The sequence below is a fragment of the Halichoeres trimaculatus genome, unplaced genomic scaffold (genome assembly GCF_033239565.1).
Source record: "Halichoeres trimaculatus isolate MK-OKI-2021-1 unplaced genomic scaffold, fHalTri1.1 fHalTri1_scaffold_12, whole genome shotgun sequence".
Lineage (NCBI taxonomy): Eukaryota > Metazoa > Chordata > Actinopteri > Labriformes > Labridae > Halichoeres > Halichoeres trimaculatus.
In genome coordinates, this window is record NW_027437190.1 from 8,098,783 (window position 1) to 8,119,366 (window position 20,584).

At 40.7% G+C, this 20,584-nt stretch overlaps 2 protein-coding genes across 2 annotated transcripts in view; both read left to right on the forward strand.

Moving 5' to 3' along the window:
* The first annotated feature begins 1,204 nt into the window (after nt 1–1,204).
* ggctb (gamma-glutamylcyclotransferase b) lies at nt 1,205–5,216 on the forward strand. Its single transcript, XM_074684267.1, is given in 6 exon segments — nt 1,205–1,250; nt 1,253–1,320; nt 1,323–1,475; nt 3,003–3,148; nt 3,290–3,422; nt 5,019–5,216. Coding segments are annotated over 6 exon segments (744 nt in total).
* A 13,806-nt stretch (nt 5,217–19,022) lies between these two features.
* The window catches only part of slc6a20 (solute carrier family 6 member 20), a 14,985-nt gene continuing 13,423 nt past the window's right edge, over nt 19,023–20,584 (forward strand). Inside the window, exon 1 of the mRNA XM_074683917.1 lies at nt 19,023–19,244. Within this exon, the coding sequence (XP_074540018.1) occupies nt 19,121–19,244 (124 nt within the window). The 5' untranslated portion in view covers nt 19,023–19,120. The remainder of the gene's footprint in view (nt 19,245–20,584) is intronic.

Here is a 20,584-nt window from a genome sequence, read left to right on the forward strand (position 1 = left end):
GAAAAAGTAGTATTATACATATATCTGTAGCACTTTGAGATTTGCTCTAAATTTTGTGACAACCCCTCCCGCTTCTCCTTCTCCTCCTTTCCTCCCTGCCTTTGTATCACTCTGCTCTCTGTTGCAGTTCTGGAAGGAGGTGGAGTTTTGAGCTGGGAGGGGCTGTTACCTGAGAGAGGCGGGGCCACCAGAAGGCATAAAGGCCTTCCAGGTGTCTCTCTCAGCAGGGCCTGGTCGGCCTCTACAGCCATCTTCTCTCCCAGTTTGCTTTCCATTCATCATCCACCACATAGACTTTAACACATGCACATGTTTGGCAATATTGAACTTGGGTTTCATACATTTCATATACATGGGGTTTTGTTTTGGTTTTGTTAATAAACAAATGTAACAGTTTCTGTTGTGTGCTGCCTCCCTTTTTGTTATCTGCCTGGCTGGCAGTAACAATTTAAAGTGAGTTTCAAACAAAATGTATGATTATTATTATGAACACGTAATTTAGAACTTGACTAATTTCAGTGACAAAATTAAAGGGTTTTGAAATGAAAGCTGGGGACTGTTTGAAAATGGACCTAAGGCCACGACTGTCCCCGAGCCTGACTTTTTACATGTCTGTTCAAAGTAACAACTTAGGGTGAGCTATGCTCGGGGACTACACATCAACAAACTAACCCTATAAAAACGTCCCCTTACTTCTATATCTCTATGAGTCTGTGCTGCCATCTAGTGGTTAAAATATTTCATGGCATATAAAATCACTAGTTTGAAATAAAATCATGCACAGTATGTTCAACCAACAAACATCACAGTTTCATGTCTGTGATTCTGGTAATAAACCTGACTCTGATAGTGAGTCTGGTTTTCACTCGGAGTGGTGTAAAACTACTAGCATATATCATTGTACTTAGATATTGTAATTTATCAATATGACTATAATAGGATGAAGTGTTCAAGTACTTTATTTTTGTTTTTGTTTTGGGTCAGTGCCCGAATCAGTGTCAGCTGAGAGGATCCAGCCAGAGGGTGTGTGACTCAGTGTTTTTGGTATGAGTCAAACAGAGTTTTGTATGTGTGTGTGTGTGTGTGTGTGTGTGTGTGTGTGTGTGTGTGTGTGTGTGTGTGTGTGTGTGTGTGTGTGTGTGTGTGTGTGTGTGTGTGTGTGTGTGTGTGAGAATAGGGTTCAGCGTTAGTGTAAAGGATTAACATGATAATGGTGTGTGAGTGCTGGAAGGCCTTCTGTCACTCTGCAGCTCTGCTCCTCTAAACGCTTCAGCTCAGCTCGCCTCTCTTCCTCTGTCACCATCACCTTCCTCTTCTTCCTCTTTATCTTCATCACCTCCTGTCTTCCTCCTGGCAGAGACATTATGGAACATAACCAAACATTCCTGTACTTTGCTTATGGCAGTAACCTGCTGAAGGAGCGGCTCCAGCTGAAGAACCCGTCTGCTACAGTCCACTGTGTCGCCCGGCTCAAGGTACAGAAAAACACCTGAGCCCAGGTGTGAGGACGTAATCTGATCAGTTTTAAACTATTGGATTACATTACATTTTATTTAGTACTATACAAAGAGAAGAAGAAAAAAGATTTCGCTGTCAGACTGAACCCTCTGTTTGTGATGCTCAATGTTTTGGAGCAGGATCTGGAAAACTGACCTGTGAGGTTAGAAAACTTTAAGGTGGATTAAACAACAACAGCTTTAGGCTGACGTTTATCCTGTAGAGATCTGACACGTTAACTCTTGAATGTATCACTCAAAAGGCAGAGTGGATGAGGTCTATTTCAGGGTTGTAGAAAAATTCAAGGATAGTGTCGCAAAAACATTTCACCAAAAAGCTCTATCATCAAACTGTTTCATGTACAGAAGCTGAGAGGATCTTTTTGTTTGTGTGGAGTCTGGCGCCCCCTTTGGCCGATCTAATGGTGCGTTCGAGGCAACCCGTAACTCGTGTATTTCCCACCTGTAACTCGTGAAAATGCCCTGGAACGGCAGTAGAAGTCGTAACTTACGACCCGTGAACTCGTACCAGATCGATGTACTCCGAGTTACGACTTGTGACGTCACATCTGTGCCAAAACAATATGGCAGCCTCTATGGATGCGGTGGTGCTGCGCGTGACACATGGTGAGAAAAAGACTTTACAACAATGTAAAGTAAATTCCAACGTTGCAATCACAATTTACACACATGATTATATACTATAATCTGTTATGTGTCCGAGAAGGTGGACAAATATGACGCTGACTCGAAATAGCTAATACTAGCTAACGATAGCTAACATTAGCTGACGTAAAAGTTCAGAACTCGATCAGGCTAATTAAAATGAAAATAAAAATAAACAATGTAATATAGAATTTACTCAGCATGACTGTGTGCCTGATATGCTATTATCATCATAAGCATAATTCATGCACTTATCTACTGTACTGAAATCAGCTTTCCTCTTCAAACACAGTGTATCGAGATGAGGAGATGGGAGGGTTTCTGAACGAGGAGAGAACCCGACCCTCTTCCATACCCTGTATCAGTACCCCCAGGGGTTGTACTTTTTGGATGAAGCCCTGACCATAAGGGTACTGCTTCAACCTTCACCTTCACCCTTCAATAACAACATATACTGTGAATATAAAGTAAATACCTCATGCGCCGTTTCCCCTCCTCCGTTTTACTTAAATAAAGAACTTGCAGGCTCCTTTGGTAATTGAAATGACCAAGAATTTCTGCCATGCTGGTTTCTTTACATCCCAGAATTCCTTGCGCTCAAACCAAAGTCGTAAATTGCCCAGAACAATTTCAGGTCGGAACTCGGAGATTTTAACTGGGAAACATACGAGTTACGGGTTGCCTCGAACACAGCATTATGGTCATATTCTGAGCTTTAGTAGCCTGGATTTGATTAATTTTAAAAGCTAACAACAGGATCAGGTTGTTCCGATCCAGATCACTGTGATCCTTGCACGTTTCTTTTGAGCGTGCTCTCACCTGTGACCTGTCCCCCTCCAGGACTTCAAACTGGTGTTTGGGAACTACAAAGGCCTGGCCAGTGACCGGTGGCATGGCGGCGTGGCCACCATCGAGCACAGCCTTGGGGACGAGGTGTGGGGGGTGGTGTGGAGGATGAACACGTCTGACCTGGAGTCCCTGGACAGGTGATGGTTGAGTCCTTTTCCTCTCAGATTCCCCTGAAGGAGTCCTCCTAAAATGACTCTTACCACGCATGTGCGTTGTTGTTGTTCTTCTTCTTCTTCTTCTCTATCTTCTTCTTCTCTCTGTTCTTGTCATTGACACAGTCAGGAGAATGTGACACTAGGTGCGTACACTCCTGTTGAGCTCTCAGTGAAGAATAAAGATCAGGATCTTCACTGTCGAACCTACATCATGAACAGCTGTGTGTATGCTCCTCCGTCACCTCAGTACCTGCAGGTAAGACACCTTCGCTGCATTCTCAACGTTCAGTGGATCAGGCTGTGAATGTAAAAAAAAATGTGTGTAAAAATCACATCACACCAGGCAGGTACAGAGATTTAGGACATATAATAACTTTTCTCTTCCTTTAGTTAATTTTATTTCTTTATTTATTTACTTACTTATCTATTTTTTTTTTCTTTAGTTTTATTTAGTTATTTAGTTATTATATGTCATTTATCTTATCTGTTACTATATCTTTTTTTTTTTTTTTTTTCAAATCTGGATCATAAGATTTTTTTGTGTTTCCACCTTTGTGACCTGTTTAGGCTGTAATGACCTTTGAATACTCCCACCCCACCTACACACACACACACACACACACACACACACACACACACACACACACACACACACACACACACACACACACACACACACACCCCTCTGTGATGTCAAACCTGTCAGCCTAATGTTGTTGCGCTGAATCGGGAAAAACAAGAGTATCATGAATGAGTTGTGGATTCATTCTCTGGGTGAAGCATCAGGAAAATTTTCCATCAAGCCTCCACCCCACCACCACAGATACACACATCCCACGCACACTCTGTGTTCATGGGTTCACAACAAACACACCCCTTCTGTCATGTTTCACACATCTCAACACCAGATTGTTCTTTTGCACATATGAGAGCTGCAGCATGTCTGACAAACAAACACACACACACACACACGCACACACACACACACACACACACACACACACACACACACTCACACACACACACACGCACACACACACAGGGAGGGGGGCTTTGTGCTCTCAGCTCTGTCCCCTGTGGTGTGCAGCAGTCCCCTGTATCATCCTAAAACACTCTCATGGGCTCCATGGTTCGGGGGTGAAGAGATGACATTTATTCTCTGTCTAATGCCATGTTCAGTGTAAAGTTGACTCCTGCACACAGGTCACACTGCAGCTAGATGTGGTGCAGAACGTCTCATTTTGCTCCTGATGAGTTCCTCCAATAAGACCCTGAAAAAGTCATCCAGAGGAAGCTTTCAAGTTCAGCAAAGAACATTTAGCCCTGTTAATTAATCCCTGTTTGGACCATTTGTAAACTAATGAGTCAGGGTGCCCCCTGCTGGACTAAATACACAATGACATCTTTTCTAAACCAACCTAGGCACAGTTTTTCTGCTTTATCTTTAAAAAAACAAGATCCACCATCACAAATGTTTGTATGATGGTCCATACCTAACTCCAGACATCAGCTGGAAATGTTTCTGAAGGGATCGTTTCCAGGTACAGATACAGACAGAGATGGCATTAGAGATAGAGATAGCATTAGAGATAGCATTAGAGATAGAGATAGAGATAGAGATAGAGATAGAGATAGAGATAGAGATAGAGATAGAGATAGATAGAATTAGAGATGGAGATAAAGATACATATATAGATGCAGAAGGGGGACGGACAGATGTGGAGATAGGTGACCTCTTTGGATGTGAACATGGATACTTTGTAAGACAGTAAGGAGCTAATTATAGGGATTCGTGGAGTATCATTGAATGATCAACAAATGATCAACACTCCTGCTTCATTCACCTGTGCAGGTGATTGTGATGGGAGCACAGCAGAATGGCCTGCCTAGGGACTACCAGGAGAAGCTGAGAGCCATCAAGACCAACCTGTATGAAGGTCCTCTGCCCATGATGGCTGATCTGGAGCGGGTCAGGAGAGCCAAAGACAGGAACCTACCAGATTACCAAGACTGTGATGCTAGCAGGAACCAGGTCCACTTTCTTCTATAGGAATGACCAAACAGTACAGTGTTAAACTGTAGATTTAACACAAGAGCTGCCAGTACAGTGATAAAGAAAGATCACACTGCGGCAGGATAGACCTGGGAGAACAGAATAAATGGAAGACTACAGCTGGAAGACGATATGAAGCAGATTAATTTTGACTATAACACCATCTGTTGTAAAGACTGTTTGGTGAAAATTTCTACCCAATAGTTACGAGTAGATCAGTTCCCAAGACTTCATCTAACATCAGCTCCTGTACACAAGCAGTCTAATTAAATATTTTCATACCCATGGTAATAAACGTGTATTAAAAGCATTTTTGAGCTTAAACTATCACTTTAAGTTAGTGGTTGTAATTTGTTCTAAGGGAAACATTAAAGACTCAAAGCTGCTCCAGTGAAGCTCTGTGAAATGTCATATTTGTGATCTTGTTCATTGTTTTCCATCAGACATATTAACCCTATCAGCAATGTCACGACCTATGACGGTATGACATCACAAAGGAAAAATGATGAAGAAACAGAAAACAATACGCAGGTACTGTCAGACAAGAAGCTATAGACACCCCAAAGAGAGTCAAGATGATACAAGGGGAACCCTCCAGCCACTCCAAACACTCTTGCCCTGAGAGTTTACAGACAAGAGATCACTAAATGTTTCTCTGAATATCGACCAAAGACCAGCAGGCATATTCAGAAGGTTTGAAACATTCTGGAGACTTCTGGCTTTTTACCTTATGTCTTCTTCCAATCAAGCCACAGACTTACATCATGAGACTTTCAACCCAACAATCTGTGACACTGTTGGAGATCTACGATAGAGATGAAAGTGATAACAAACACCAGATGACACCAACAGATAACAGGAGTTCAACCTGAAAGAGCTCGGGAGTGGCTGTTCTACCATGGATCTGTGGTCCTGCTTGTTCAGAGGGTTGATGCCGATATGTACTTTGATATCATCCTTTCTGATGATCCAGTGATTAGTGATTTTCTGAGGCCTCTGAAGGACTCGTAAACAGGTACTCATATGACACGCTTTTTTTTTTCTGTTTTAAACACAATCCCGTCCACACAGGAATTTCTGGACAGGACTGTGTTTCTGAATATTTGACTCATTTGTTTCTGATGCAAAGTTTCCATGGAGGCTACATTAGAGATACTAAACTTGATCTTACTTCATTTGAGTTACATGAAATTAGGTAGACGCCTTTTGCCTTTGTAGTGTGCCTGCCTGTCAGTCATGTCAGCTGTGCCCTTAAATGGGCAAAAAAATTAATATTGTTTTCAAAATTAAAAAGTCACCCCATACAGTGTGTCAAGATCCAGAAACATCATTCTAAAAATGAACCCAGTCCGTCCCCATAAAGATTCATGTCCAAGCTGACTGTGAAAATAAACATATTTCTGTTCTGGCCGGTACAAAACAAGATTTAAGTCTAATTAGCTCATTTCTCTAACAGCACACACTCTAACTTTTCTTCAACTCCCCTGCTGAAAAAAGTGTACTAAAAATAAGCATCTTTTGCATACTTACAGCTACACTTATCATCAATATACTTTAAGATTGTTTATGATTTGTACATTTAAAGCATGCTATTTTGGAACAACTAATTTTGCACTTAGTATATTTTAATTGTCATTAAATTGTAATAAAGCTCAACTTAAAGTTTATTTAGTGTACTTTTATGTGCTAAAATGGAACAACTTAAAGTATGTTTTATATACTTTAAGTATTAAACTTAATATGTACTAATAAATGTTTATTTAGTTAAATTAAAGAGTATTTTGGTTGTATTTGAAATACATTAGGATTATTTTTAGTGTCTTAAAAATATATTAGCTTTGTACTTTTAAGTATATTCCTACTGTGGTAATAATATGCTCAATTATACTATTGGCGTCTTCCAAATACTAAAAGAGCATATTCAGCAGTTAATAATCAATATACTATAGTATTACTTTGCTATACTTTTTTTGTTGCACATTCTTCTCATTACCAGTATACCACAGGCTGAAAGACGAGTGTGTTTTCATAGAAATGCTATTGAACACTTTCCAAAAGAATGTCCTGAGGTAAAAGCACAAATAACTACATAATTAATTCAAATATAACTCAAAATGCACTCCGACTTGATGTTACAGTTTTGATATTAAAATGTGTACTTTCAAAATATGCTTTCAGTGTATGTTGCAATGAAATTTGAAGCGTACATTTTAAAAAGTATTTGTAAAAAATGTTAAATTAGTACACTTACACACAATACACTTGACTTTTACTTAAAGTATATTTTTGTGTAATATATTTCTATAAAGTGCATTAAAGTGTAACTATTCTAAAGTGTGTTAAAAGTGTTAGCGTGAAAGCATGATGTTAATTTACTTTTTATATATTAACAAAAAGTACAATTCGTGTAAATACATTTTCTATATACTTTTGAAAAAAATGCATATAATTGAAATACCATGAAGTACTTTTTTTCACCAGAGCCAGTACTTTAAAAGATATTGAAATTACGAGTTTGGCACCACTGACCTGACTGACAGGACATATGCTCTATCTGTTAGCTAGAAAATTAAAGGTCTGCCTCTTTCTCTTTGCCTGTTGGTTAGATAAAAGTTACATTGAGTCTTCATTGTCAGCATGGTGTCCACTGACGCTATGCTGCAGAATCCTGTCAATGACATCATGGGGGGGGGGGGGGGGTCTTCCGTATAGATTCTCTGGAAACAGAAACAAGCTTTCTTCTTCACAGGGGAGAGATTAATTTATTTTACAGTTTCCTCTTTAAATTTCTGCTGAAACATTCGCTGAAATAACCTCCCCTGTTCCTTGTCCTGTTCAGGGCATTTGGTGGCCTCAGCTGTCCGTCTCACAGGGACACAACTCTGTAGAAGAACAGTCCTGTTTTACGGAAACTAAGCACTGTGCTGGTATCCGTCAGAGTTTTTGTACCATGTTTGGTCACAACACCTGTCCACCCCTCTCCTCCTCTTCCCTACACGCTGGTCCTCCAGAGAACCCCTCTATTTACCACACATCTTGTTTTCCAGGCCTCTTTCTCTACCACCCAGGTGGCGCCTCACAGACAGAGGGACGTATCTGGGACAGAAGAGTGTCCGGTCTGTGGGGAACCAGGGAAAACAGACTCTCCTGTGCTGTGCAGCTGCAACTTGGCTTCACAGCATCACATGACCTCCAGCAGAGCGAGCTCAGGCCCAAACACTCCATCAGGATCCTGCCACACAGACCTCCAGGGCAATAAAACACTCGTTGAGGGTCAGAGGTGTTCATCTGATTCCGATCCAGCCCCGTGTGCAGCAGATATCCTCCACAATGTGAGTTACATTGTTGGTTGATGGTGACATAAGTTCAAGCTTCTGTCAGAAACTGTTTGTCCATTTTGACACCCCCTGGGGAGAAATACATTGACACCTCTTTTTATATAGTCTGCTACATGTGGGAATCAGATCTTTGGACATAAACCATCCTTCCCATTTTTGCAGTCAGTTAGTGTTATTCACTCTTAGTTTTAGTAAGATGGACATTGCTTATTGAGAGTGAGTGGTAGGGGTGCGAAGGGCAGTAAATTTTAGGAAAGTTTCCTGAAAATTTTCATGGGAATTCATCTCTGGATTATTTGAAATTATCAGGTCAGGGTTAACATTAGGGGTGAGGGTTAGGGTTATATATCACATTTGCAAACATAGGATTATTTAGTGTTAGTGTTAGTGTTAGGCTATCATATGTGCAAACAATTCTAAGCACATTTGATTTTCATCTGTCACTACTTCAGCCTACAGCATTTCCTGCGAGACCACATTTCTGGATTTGAAGTCTAGAAGTCCTGTCGAGGTAAGTTTTGATGATAGTAGCTACTGAGGTAAATATATTTGATGGTATGGTTTTGACTTGAAGTAAAGGACACAGACAGTTAGAATAAAACCAATAAATGCTCATTAAAGTATGTATAACTTTTAGAGGCTAACTATGACGTATATTTTAGCCAATATTCTTGACAGTTAGACCCAGTTTAGGTCAAGCCACAACCTCTGGTCTAAGAATATGAGACAGTGCTAAAGTGCTAAAATCTGCTGTTTCCCGAGTGTCCGCTTGAGGCTGCCTCCAGAAAGTACCAGAAGTCACAAACAGGCCAAGCCAAAAAAAGCTGTTTTCACAGCGGAAATTAACCTGTTTACAGCCTGGCTCAAAATATGTCTCCAGTCTAAATCACTTATTTCACTATCAGCACACACTGCAGGGGGTGATTTTTTTTCTAACTTGGTGGTTCAGAGGATATTGAAATCGCAAGCCGCCCAATTAGAGGCACAAGCTCAGGACCCGTGACTGACGGCCCTTGCCACTTCCAGTATGGCCGCTATTCCCGATTTGCTTCATTGTCCCTTGGGTTACATCGGGGGATTACATCCATGTTTTATACAGTCTACGGTTCAGACACACTTCTCCTTGAGTGTAGAGACAGACTGAATTCGGTGTAAATGATGCATTTTTACCCAGACAAGCTTTGTTAAGTCACTCCAAGTAGAAAGGTTTGTCATTAAGAAATCAGAGCCAAATCTGGCACTAATGTACTTTATGGTAAACTAAGACGTGTCCCTTCCTTATTCATCCATCAGTATGTGGACAAATCAGAGCTCTGTGCAGCAGAGGGTGGAGATGCTCACAGCCCATGAGGTCGACGCAAAACAAGAGCAAATTGCACAGAGCTGCAGAACTCTGTGGACACAGTCCACTCATAGTGATTTTGCACACAGGGTACGATATCAACGCTATTTGAAGAAAAAATCTAAACCTGTGATATTTAGTTTGCAGCATGACCTCTGGACAACCAGAAGCCAGTCTCTCATTTACAGTGACATGTTGTGACTGTGTTAAAGACTCGTCGGGGTCTGCCTGAGAAAGTTTCCGTTAAATCTCCGCCCCCTGCTGTTCCAGCCCTCCTCCTCTTGACCGTAATAATCTACCAGTTTTTATCTGTCAGGATGTTTTTGGCCTAAATGGAATCAAACAGCAGGAGCAGTCGTCGTTCTGCTTGAAGGGTCCGTCAGGAGGGATTAAGAAACCCAGACTGACTGAATTCTTTAGGGGTGAGTTCTTTAAGTGCTCATTCAGTTGAGCAGACGTGGAGTACAGTGCAGCCTTTAACCTCTGACCCTTTATTTTTTACAGTGCAGCATTAACTCATATTGTCCACTCAGTCTGTGGACCGAGAGGCCGGCTGCTGAGACCGTGGCCCCAAACAGGCCCTGACAAACACGCTCTGAGGTATGTGGGGACTCAACAACAGTTAAGTGGGACACAGCGAGACACCACACGTGGGACGTTACAAAAGCAGCTCCATCTGAGAGTCACAGTGACCTGCACGGCTGAGCATCGCGGCGTATGTGGAACAGTTTCTTTAGCTGGGAGAAGTCTGAGTGAAAACACTTTACAGGGAGGTCTGTGGATTACCAACACAACGTTATTAGGAGAATATCTGAAACTCCAACAGTCAGCATCATCACTGAGGCCACAGGAAAACAAAATATTTTTCAACCATCAATTCAAAACAGTTTGTGTAAAATGTTATTGAAAACAGAATTTGAGGAATCAGCTGCTTAATTCAGCATCTAAGTTTTTTTTGTTTATGCTGCCCTGAATGGTTTCACTGGGTGACAAGTCAGGATTGCAGGCAGGTCAGTTTAGCACCTGGACTCATCTACTATAGAGCCATGCTGTTGTTCAACACTCAAAATGTGGTTTGTCATGGTCTTCTGGAAATATGTAAGGTCTTCTCAGAAAAATATTATTTGGATGGCAGCATAAGTTACTCCTAAACGATAAAGATATCGTTCATTTTTTAACAAGGCCTCCACAGAAATTCATCCAGCCGGGCAGGGAGCAGCTCATCAGGCTGTGATCAGCTGCACAGCAAATAGGGTTATAATAGGGTTGATTTTAGGCTAAACTTCGAAATCAGTCTTGTGGCTCCAACTTCTAGTTGGATTCAGCCTTGGTTTGCACCAGGGGCGGCGTCAGGTGGGTCCAAGGGTCCCAGGCCCACCCTTAACTTTTCGTATAATTTTTATATTTTTAAGTTGGTTTAAAAAGGAGCATGGTAAAATTTTGTCACTCCATGTTTGTTTTGTTCGTGTTAGATGCTCTGTCTTTGTGAAATGAGCCACGTTTTAGCCTGCTGGGGAAAAAAGTTAAGAAATTCATCTTCATGTGGGTGGGATCAGAACATTATTTTGAGAGAGGCTGTGGATTTTTTTTTCATTTCATTTAACCATGCTTTGTTTTTGTTTTTTTGTTGTTTTTTTTTTCATTTTATTTAACTGTGTTATTTATTTATTTATTCATTTATTCATTTTATTTAACTGTGTTATTTATTTATTTATTTATTTTGGTCATTTTTTTAAACCGTGGTTCAACAACATGGTTGCTCTTACAGCTTATAATTCAAAAATGCAAATTAAAGGTGAAACAGCAACCATTTTTACAGAAAAAAAAAAAAAAAAATCTGCAAACTTCTGTAACTTAAGGCCCAGCCAAAATTTGTCTGGAGAACTGAAACCCTGGCTCCGTCCTTGGTTTTAAGCAGTTTGGTCCAACATACCTTTAATTACAACACCTGGCAAAAATGATGGAATCTTGGAGGATGTCTGTTCAGTTGTTTAATTTTGTGGGGAAAAAAGCAAATCACTGATATGCCACAAAACTAGAGTCATTTAGAATGGAAACATTGAAAGAAATCAAGAAAATAATGAGGTAATCAGTAACAAATTCTTTTTTAGATCAAGCAGAGGGAAAAGTATGGAATCAGATTAAATCTGCTCATCAGTCTGCAGTTAAAAAAGTCAGCTCACAACCTGGAGAGCTGTTACACCAGGTGGATTAACATGAACCATGGCTCCAACACAGAGACATCGACTGAAACAAAGGATAGGGTTATCAAACTTCTTTAAGAAGCTGAATCATCAGGAAATGTTCAAGGTCAGCTGTGTCTACAGTCTGGACCAAGTACAAACAACATGGGGAGGTTGTAAAAGGCGAGTACACTGAAGACCAGGGAAGACACCAAAGCATCAAGAGAGAAAAATTAAAGCAATGTAGAAAACAGAAAAATCACAGCAAAACAAACAAGGAACACATGGGCGGAAACTGGAGTCCATGTCTGTGACTGAACTGTAAGAAACCACATAAAGGAAACACGGATGCCTGGGTGAAAGTCATATTCAGTGATGAATCTGCGTTGGATGAGGTGGTTGTTCTGGAGCTTTTGTTTAGTGCTGTTCCAAAAATGAGATTTATGAAGACGACTGCCTGAGGAAGAGATGTCCACAGTCATCGATGATCTGCATGTCAGGTGAAGGCACGCCAGGGGAGATGGCTGATTACACCTTCGATAAATGCAACAGTTTGTGTTGACATTTTTGACACCATTCTGTTTTTATCAAGTGAAACAATGATTGAGAATAAAAACATAATTTTTCAAGATGATGATGCGTCTCACCACAGAGTAACAACGTGGACATTTTCATTAAAAAAGGACACATGAGGTTAATGTCATGGCCTGCAAATATCAGCAATCAAAGGAAGTTGGAGCAGCATTGATGAAGAGTATTGTCACTGATTAAGTCTGCCTCAGAGACTGAGAGCTGTTAGAAAAGCTAGAGGTGGTGCAGCAAAGTACTAGAGTTACTGTATTGTAGTGCTTTTTTTTTTTTTTTTTTTTTTTTTTACGATTCTATAGTTTTTTTTTCTTTAGAGTTGAGGGATTTTGTATTATTTTCTCTTGCAATCTAAAAAATGAATTATTGACAACCACATTTTTTTCTTGCGTTTTCTTTAAGTGTTTCTCAAAGACAGACAGTTGCCATTTTTAACAACTTAAGCTTTGTGGCATTCAGATGACCTGATTTTTTTTTCCAACAAAAAGATAAATAAATAAATTACTGAATGAACATCCTCCAGGATTGCTGACTCCATAGTTTTTGCCAGGAGTTGTATCAGAGATTGGATTGCTTCTTACTGAGACAGTGCTGAACTCTGGTTTCTCACACCTATTCACACCAGCTCTGTTCTCTGTCGGCCTGTTATGTAACAGCAGAGCATTAACAGACTTTCAAAGAAGCCTCCTGCTGGTTTTACATCCGTGAAGCAGTCAACTGAGACTAAAGGGAGCCGAGTGTGAGGGGCGATGAGCTCTGACCGTGCACATGCTTTGGTCAATGTTTCATGGGTTACATGTCTGTTTGAGTTTTTGTGAAATGGTGATGTGGTGAAGTGATGGATGAGGTGGAGTAAAGGAATTCCTTCTGTCGGCTGCACCAGCAGACGCCTGATTCTTCTTTTTCTGCATCCTTTAAATCATCAGCAGCAGTTGGAAAAGTCTGTTTCTCTGGAGCAGACTCAACTCTTGATCTCATCCACAGATTAAAGCTTCATGTCTTTGACTGAACCTGTCCTAGATAACTGCTTTAATTGTGTTTGTGTCATCAAACACCCCCTTTAACACTTCTACTGGTGTAATATCTGGATTCTTTCTATGCACTGAATAATTTAGTCTCCCACAATGCAGTGCTGCTGTGATGTCCCTGCTGATCTATAGGGTAAGAAAAGGTCATTACCACATAGATGACAGTGTTAACACATAATGGGAAATGATCTTGACTCCAGCTCAAGAAACTCTTTCTTCAAACTGCATCCTTATCTCTGATTCAGATTTATCGAAAACTGTGAGACACTTTCCTGAATATATTCTCTAACATTTCTCAAGACTAGGAAGAAATGGAAGGTTTGCTACAGAGCAATTAATGGTAACTGCAGCAAAAATCAGCATGTTGTAGTTTATTAACCCTGGCAGCTGGTTGTGTCACTGACTCGCATCAGGGGAGAATCGTCAGTGGAAATGTGAAGTATGCATGGAGGCGGTGAGGATTGCACCCACAGTGTATGTGTTGATAACTCTGCCCCCCCTCAACTGATTCAGCCCTTCACAGGACTGAGCGGCTTGTTAAAAGACAGATGAGATACACAAGGAGGGAAACTGTCCTCTCATCTTGTCCTGAAATATGGGGGAATAGAGGGATTTAAGCAGGCCTGAATTAATGATCCCACTGTTTGTTTCTGCCCCGCACATGATATGGGGACATCAAGCATCTAAATCAATTGACTTAATTTTTTTTAAGTATATTATATTAAAAGGGAAAATGAGCGCTTGAAAGGCATATAAAACATAAAGTACATGTATAGCATGTAGTCTAGTACTCAAGTGCTGTAGAGGCAGCCAGCAGGCAAACACAGACAAGCAGTACAGAAAGATAAACAAAGCAAATATGGGCAGTGTGACAGAAACAGCAGTTACAGCAGCAGCAGACGAAGGGATGATGGAGTTTTGTACAAAGAATGAAAAAACAGCAGAAATTTTCTTTGAGAACAACCAAAACAGCTGACTTTGAGATCCAACTGTGAAGTGTATTTTACAGATCATTGCAGTCTTTGCTACCAAATTAAATTAAGTAATGCAGAGTCAAGAGCAATTAAAAAAACGGATGTGAACTTAACACTGTCTCATTTTGAGACATAGTGGTCTTTTCAGCTCACTCAGAGAAAACTCAAGATTGCTCTTCAGTCTGTTGGCCAAACCCAACCGTTGCTATAGAAATTTCGAGGACCTGCCTGGAACCTCCTTGATGTGACAGTGTGCAGGATTTAGACCAACCATGTCCAATTCCACACACAGGAAGCTGGAAAAATGTCAGGAGAGTCAAATCCAGTCAAGGTCCTACAAAAAAAAAAAAAAAAAAAAAAAAACAAGCAAACAAACAAAAAATAGAAGTAGTTACAAAAAAGCTGGAAAAGAAAAGATCCAAAGAAACAACATCCCAAGATTAAAAAATCAGATATTTTTTCAATAATACATAATAAAAAAAAAAAACAATACAGGAATATTGACATGGTCAGCAGCTGTAGTTTGAATTTTTGGTGGCAGTCATGTGCAGGTTTGGAGAGAAGGCCACCGGCCTATGAATGGCTCACCTGCTCATCTTGAGTCTACTACACCTCTCCATCAATGGTTTACTCATACAGACTGTACAAAGAGACAGTTTAAAGAAATGAACAGTGGGTTGATTCAGTGATTAGTGTCATCCTTCAGGACTGAGGGGGACCTCCCTCAGTGACCTGTCTGTCCTCCTGTTACCTCACAGTTAGCTGAGCTGAGAGGGACAGACAATAACAGACTAATGTTTATGATAATTGTGCTTTCATAACACCCCCTCCCTCCTCTCTTCAGTTCATCACAGGTGAAAGGTCAAACAAATCCTCACAGCCTGAAATGAAGAGGGTAATAATTTAACAGGACCTGCTGACTCTGTGGGCTCAGAGATGAAGTATCTCTGAGGATGACGATGATCATTCACTCACACACTGTGTGGGTGTCAGCGTGTTCGGGACATGTGCACAGGTGTTGACATCCTTGTATGTATGTCACTACCACCTGCCTCCTGTGTCACACTGACCCTGTATGTTTACAACCTGAGAGGTCAGCACAGGTCACTGTCTGCGTGGAGCCCCACATACATGTTCCAGGTGACATAATTACAGACATGTTACATAGCACAACTCATCAGCAACATTCTGACTTCCTGCTAACCATACCTAACTTCTCTGACTTTATTAATGAACCATTCACTTCTGTGTGCTGTAGGACTGAGAAATACAGAAGATCGTTCCTCCCTGCAGCCATCAGAGTGTATAATTCTTTAATCTGAAGATGAGCCAAACAACATGAATTTCCCTTTGGGGATAAATAAAGTATATTTTGTCTTTATCTTTTATCTTTATACCCTGTCAAGACTTTCTTTCCTGTTGTGTTTACAGACCAGTTAGTAAAATGAGAAATGACTGTGTGTTCAGGTAGTGAGTTTAAACCTGTGCATCAAGTTTATGCTTCGGCCAGTGCCATCAGTCAGCATAACCCTTCTCTGATGTAAAAGCCTACGCCCATGGCCTGACATACACCTCCTCCCAAATGTAACTCAGCTCAGAAAGGATGCAGACCACAAGTCCTGGGCGTCCCTAACTGATTTATATACCTTCTCTGTTGCTGGTCTGGTCTGTGTCCTCTAACAGCATTATTTGTGAAGGCACTATCCAAAACCTCAAATGTAGTATCCATCATACCCACGCTTACTGTTACTTACATAGTGATCTGTTACCCCTTTTCAACCAAGCTGGTGCCAGTGCTGGTTCTAGGTTGGTGCCTGACTTAGCTCTGGTTCTTTGTGTTTCCACAGACATAGCACTTCTCCAGGTGCTCAAAACTGGTGCCTAGGAAGCACCAGCACTTTCCTGGGCAAGAGCAAAGCACTGATTATGTCAGGGGCAGGGGGCAGGGCTATCTTTACCAACGATCAGCACTGAAAAATGGTCATTCTTAAAAGGAAAAACTGCTGTTGTTTTGTTGGTGTTTCCACATTAAAAACTTGATTTAGAGGCAAAATTGTAGTAGCAATATATTGCCTCTCCTGTAGGTCAGATCTACAGTATACTAATAGCTTATATCATATACATGGCAGGATGTCATTTCTGCTTCATGGTCTTGCATTTACATTTATCCTCTACTCTCTGTTTTGCACATGGCAGAGATCCACCTTGATGCAATAATGGGCACACAAACACACGCACACACACAGACGAGTACAAGCCGTATTACAGACAGTCAGGAAAAATAATGTCACAATCACCACAAGAAACGTAGAATAAAAAAAAATATCTGCCTTTTTTTAAGCGCTCTTAGCACCATCTCTTTGTCCACACTTAGAACAACAACATATGCAGTGATGTACTGATGATTTACAGTGACACAATGATGTGGCTACAACTTGGCTCCTTGAGAAATGGGAAACCAAACCGACTCTGAAGAACTCGATTATAACAAACTAAGCACTAGCACTAACACCAAGGGGCTCTTGTGGAAAAGAAGTAACAGAGTCTGTTGAAAAATTCCCCATGTGCTTTTCTGTTTGAAGTCAGTCGAGCAGGAGTTGAATGTACAGGATGGTACAGTCCTTATCACGCTGGTTGTAGGATCAATTCTCAGTCTTTACAAGATTCAGTGAAAGACACTCACTTTCTTCCTTCATTTCCTGCCTCTATCTTAATCTGTCCTATCGAAATAAAAGCTGAAACTCCAGAAATAAGTTTTAAAAGAAGAAACAAAAAGAACTTGTGGAGAGGAGACATGTCCTGGTGTAAGGACCTGAGAATTTAAAATCTGAAATAACAGGTCTGATTAGTTTCTCCTCTGTTCTTGATGTCAACAAACTTAATACAGAAGGTGATGTAAGTTTTCACTTCATAACAGTTTTCCCCTCTAATCTCAGAGATATATATTGTGGTATAACATAACAGTGTGGGGAACTATAGTTACATAAGGATCACTACAGGCCTCACCGTTTGTTACAGAGCTGCATGGTTATCTGAGAGCACAATAAAAACAGACTGTTAAAAGGAGCCTGTGAATGGATGCACAGTCCAACATCAGCAGAAATGAGGGGAGAAAAGTGGGTTAGTTCATGAAAACAGTGGTTCAGGTTCAGGTGAAGACAACAAGGCTGAGTCTGGACTTTCCTCAGGAGACAGAGTACTGCTGGGTTAAAGAGCCTGTGAGATCAAACATTCACCTGGTTATCTTCCAGACCTGCCCACCGCACGGTGACAGCTGCCTCCGCCTCTCGCTGTCCTTGATGGATTAGAACAAAAACTCCTGAGACTCCTGAATGTTTTTTTTTATCCTCACAGGACTGGGTTTGAAACCATTTCTCTATTTAAATTTGATGAACGTGTACGTGTTTAATGTGTCTATTCCCTGTCTTTTTTTGGTGAGAAAATGTTTTTCATGGCTAATGCACAGTTTAGACATTCTGAGTCCCCTCTGATAACTAATACTAACCTGCTTCTGATCTTGCTTGTAACTTTGTATATTTTATTGCTGATAAGCTTTTTAACCTTGCAATGGATGGTCATAACTTTCTGAAAAAATCTGATATTTGAAAAAAAAATAAAAACTTTTTTTTGCCCTAAGAAAAATAAAAAGGCCTAACACAGGCTGATGCAGTTCTTTTACAGAGACCATTACATTTAGGAGAAAATGACTTTTACATAGCTGTCCACTGCAGTCACCACTATGCATCAGAGGGATAAAATCCGGTCTTTATTTTTATTCTACTTTTCTCTTGAATACCTGCCACATAGTCAATATTTCATTTGGAGATTTCAGAGAAGTCTCTGTTGTCAGATTGTTGTGACTTTACTTTCTTTTCTTCTTTGTACATGGTTGTGTATCCAATGCTGCCCCTTACCACGCTCAAATCTAGGACTTGTAATTGAGTATACTGAAGCTATTCTATAGCTTGTTCTTTTCCAATAAATCTGTATTATCTAAATAATTCATAATGATGAAGTAAAGCCGTTAGCAATAAATGAATCACCTAGCTGATATCATGGTAAAACACCTTGAGATAAGAACTATGTGAAATAGGAGAGCATATGATGACTGAAGTGATGTCTCTTCACTCACCTGACTCTGTTCCTCCCTCTGTCCCTGGATTTGCTCCCTGCACTTGAGCTCTACCATCCCTCCATCCAAACAGGAGCGTCTACAGATGTTAAATCTATAAAGAACCACATTTCCCATGAAGCTTTGGCAGTAATCCTTAATGAAAGGCTCATGGGAGAGGTAGTTATTCGTGAAAACTCTCTTGTGAAAGGACCCTCCTCCTCCTCAGTGTGGCCACATTTCAATCACAGGCACCGACCCGCTCCTCCAGTATTGTCCCTGCGACTCGCTCAGGTTCGGCTGCTCTCACACACCGTGGACACATTAACGGAGGGCAGACATGGGAAAAGATGCAAGACCCAACTGGGACAACCCCATGCAGTTCGTGCTGGCGTGCGTGTCTTACGCGGTGGGTCTGGGGAACGTGTGGAGGTTTCCGTACCTCTGTCAGACGCACGGCGGAGGTAAGAGCCGCTTACATAACGGGCATGAATGAGATAATTATTCATAAACACAAAGTCTCATTAGCAATTTAAATAAAGAGAGCACGTTTACGGCGTGGAGCCTCACGTGCTGTGCCGTACAAAGGATTCACTGGAAGGTTATTAGAGAATCACCTTACAAGAAAATACAATTAAATTAATACCCCGACTTGGACTGAATACACGAAAACAAGCCAGGGAAAATGAAAAACTGGTCATAATAAACAGCGCGAAACACCTGTTACAGCACGATGCGTTAGTTTTCACTGTAAATAACAGTTATCACGGTTCATTTTGAATTTAGTTTTTGAATGTTGCTTTAAATTTGAGACGCAAGGATAAGTTTTTCACCCTGGTAAAATTAAAAGAAACCTGTTGTGTTTTTAACGGAACGGCAGTAGATGACTGAATGCTGTGTTTGAGACATCCAGGGCTCCCACCCACACAAGAAATAAACCTAACGTTGAACATCTAATAGACCTGGTTGAAGAGTCGTTTTCCTCCGCAGTATATTTCCACCTGTTTATGGCTGGTTTAATGTTCCCTGAGTCATACAGGTGAGCTGTTTGTGGCGGTGCAGTTCTAAGTGAAGCCTTATCACAGTCTTATCACACAGAGTGAGTTGTTGTCACAGCACCCTGTCAGTCCACTACTGACTGCTGAAACCTGGTAGATACCCTGACTGACAGCAGGTAATCAACTGCTGTTCAACCAGGAAGTGAGTGGACAGTGAGTCAGTAGAAACATGAGCTAAGGATGAAGTAGGGTTAAAGTGAAGCTCTGCTCAGAGCCTGCAGCACTGGAGAGCTCTCTCCACTGTGACTATCTCTGGTCCCCACAGTTGTGCTTATCCATTGACAGAGTAATCAGAATATACAGCTTCCAGTAGGATGCACCGAAGATACGGAAATACAATAAAATCAGACCATAATACAAGCATATGCTGAAAGTACAAAAGCTGAAAAGCAGTTCAGTCTGCTATCCAAAGGAGATTTTATATCTGAAATTAATATTTTTGTTTTAATTGACAAGTCGAAGGGTAGTTAAAGTAGCACCATGATGCAGGTTAGCAAAGCCAAGCTGACAACTCCAATGGAACAAAAGTTGTAATGCTGTGGAAAATGTTGCTGAAAACAGATTTGGATGGTTTGTAATAATTGTAACAATATTTTCTAGTATATGCTTAGTTTTAATGAGTACTACAACTGCGTATTAAATGTCAAAAATAAATGTTTTATTGCTTTTTATGAAAATTATCTGCTCTTTTTAAATTTGATGTTCCAAATGTTTTAAATGGGTGACAAGACGGGTACCTTTCAAAT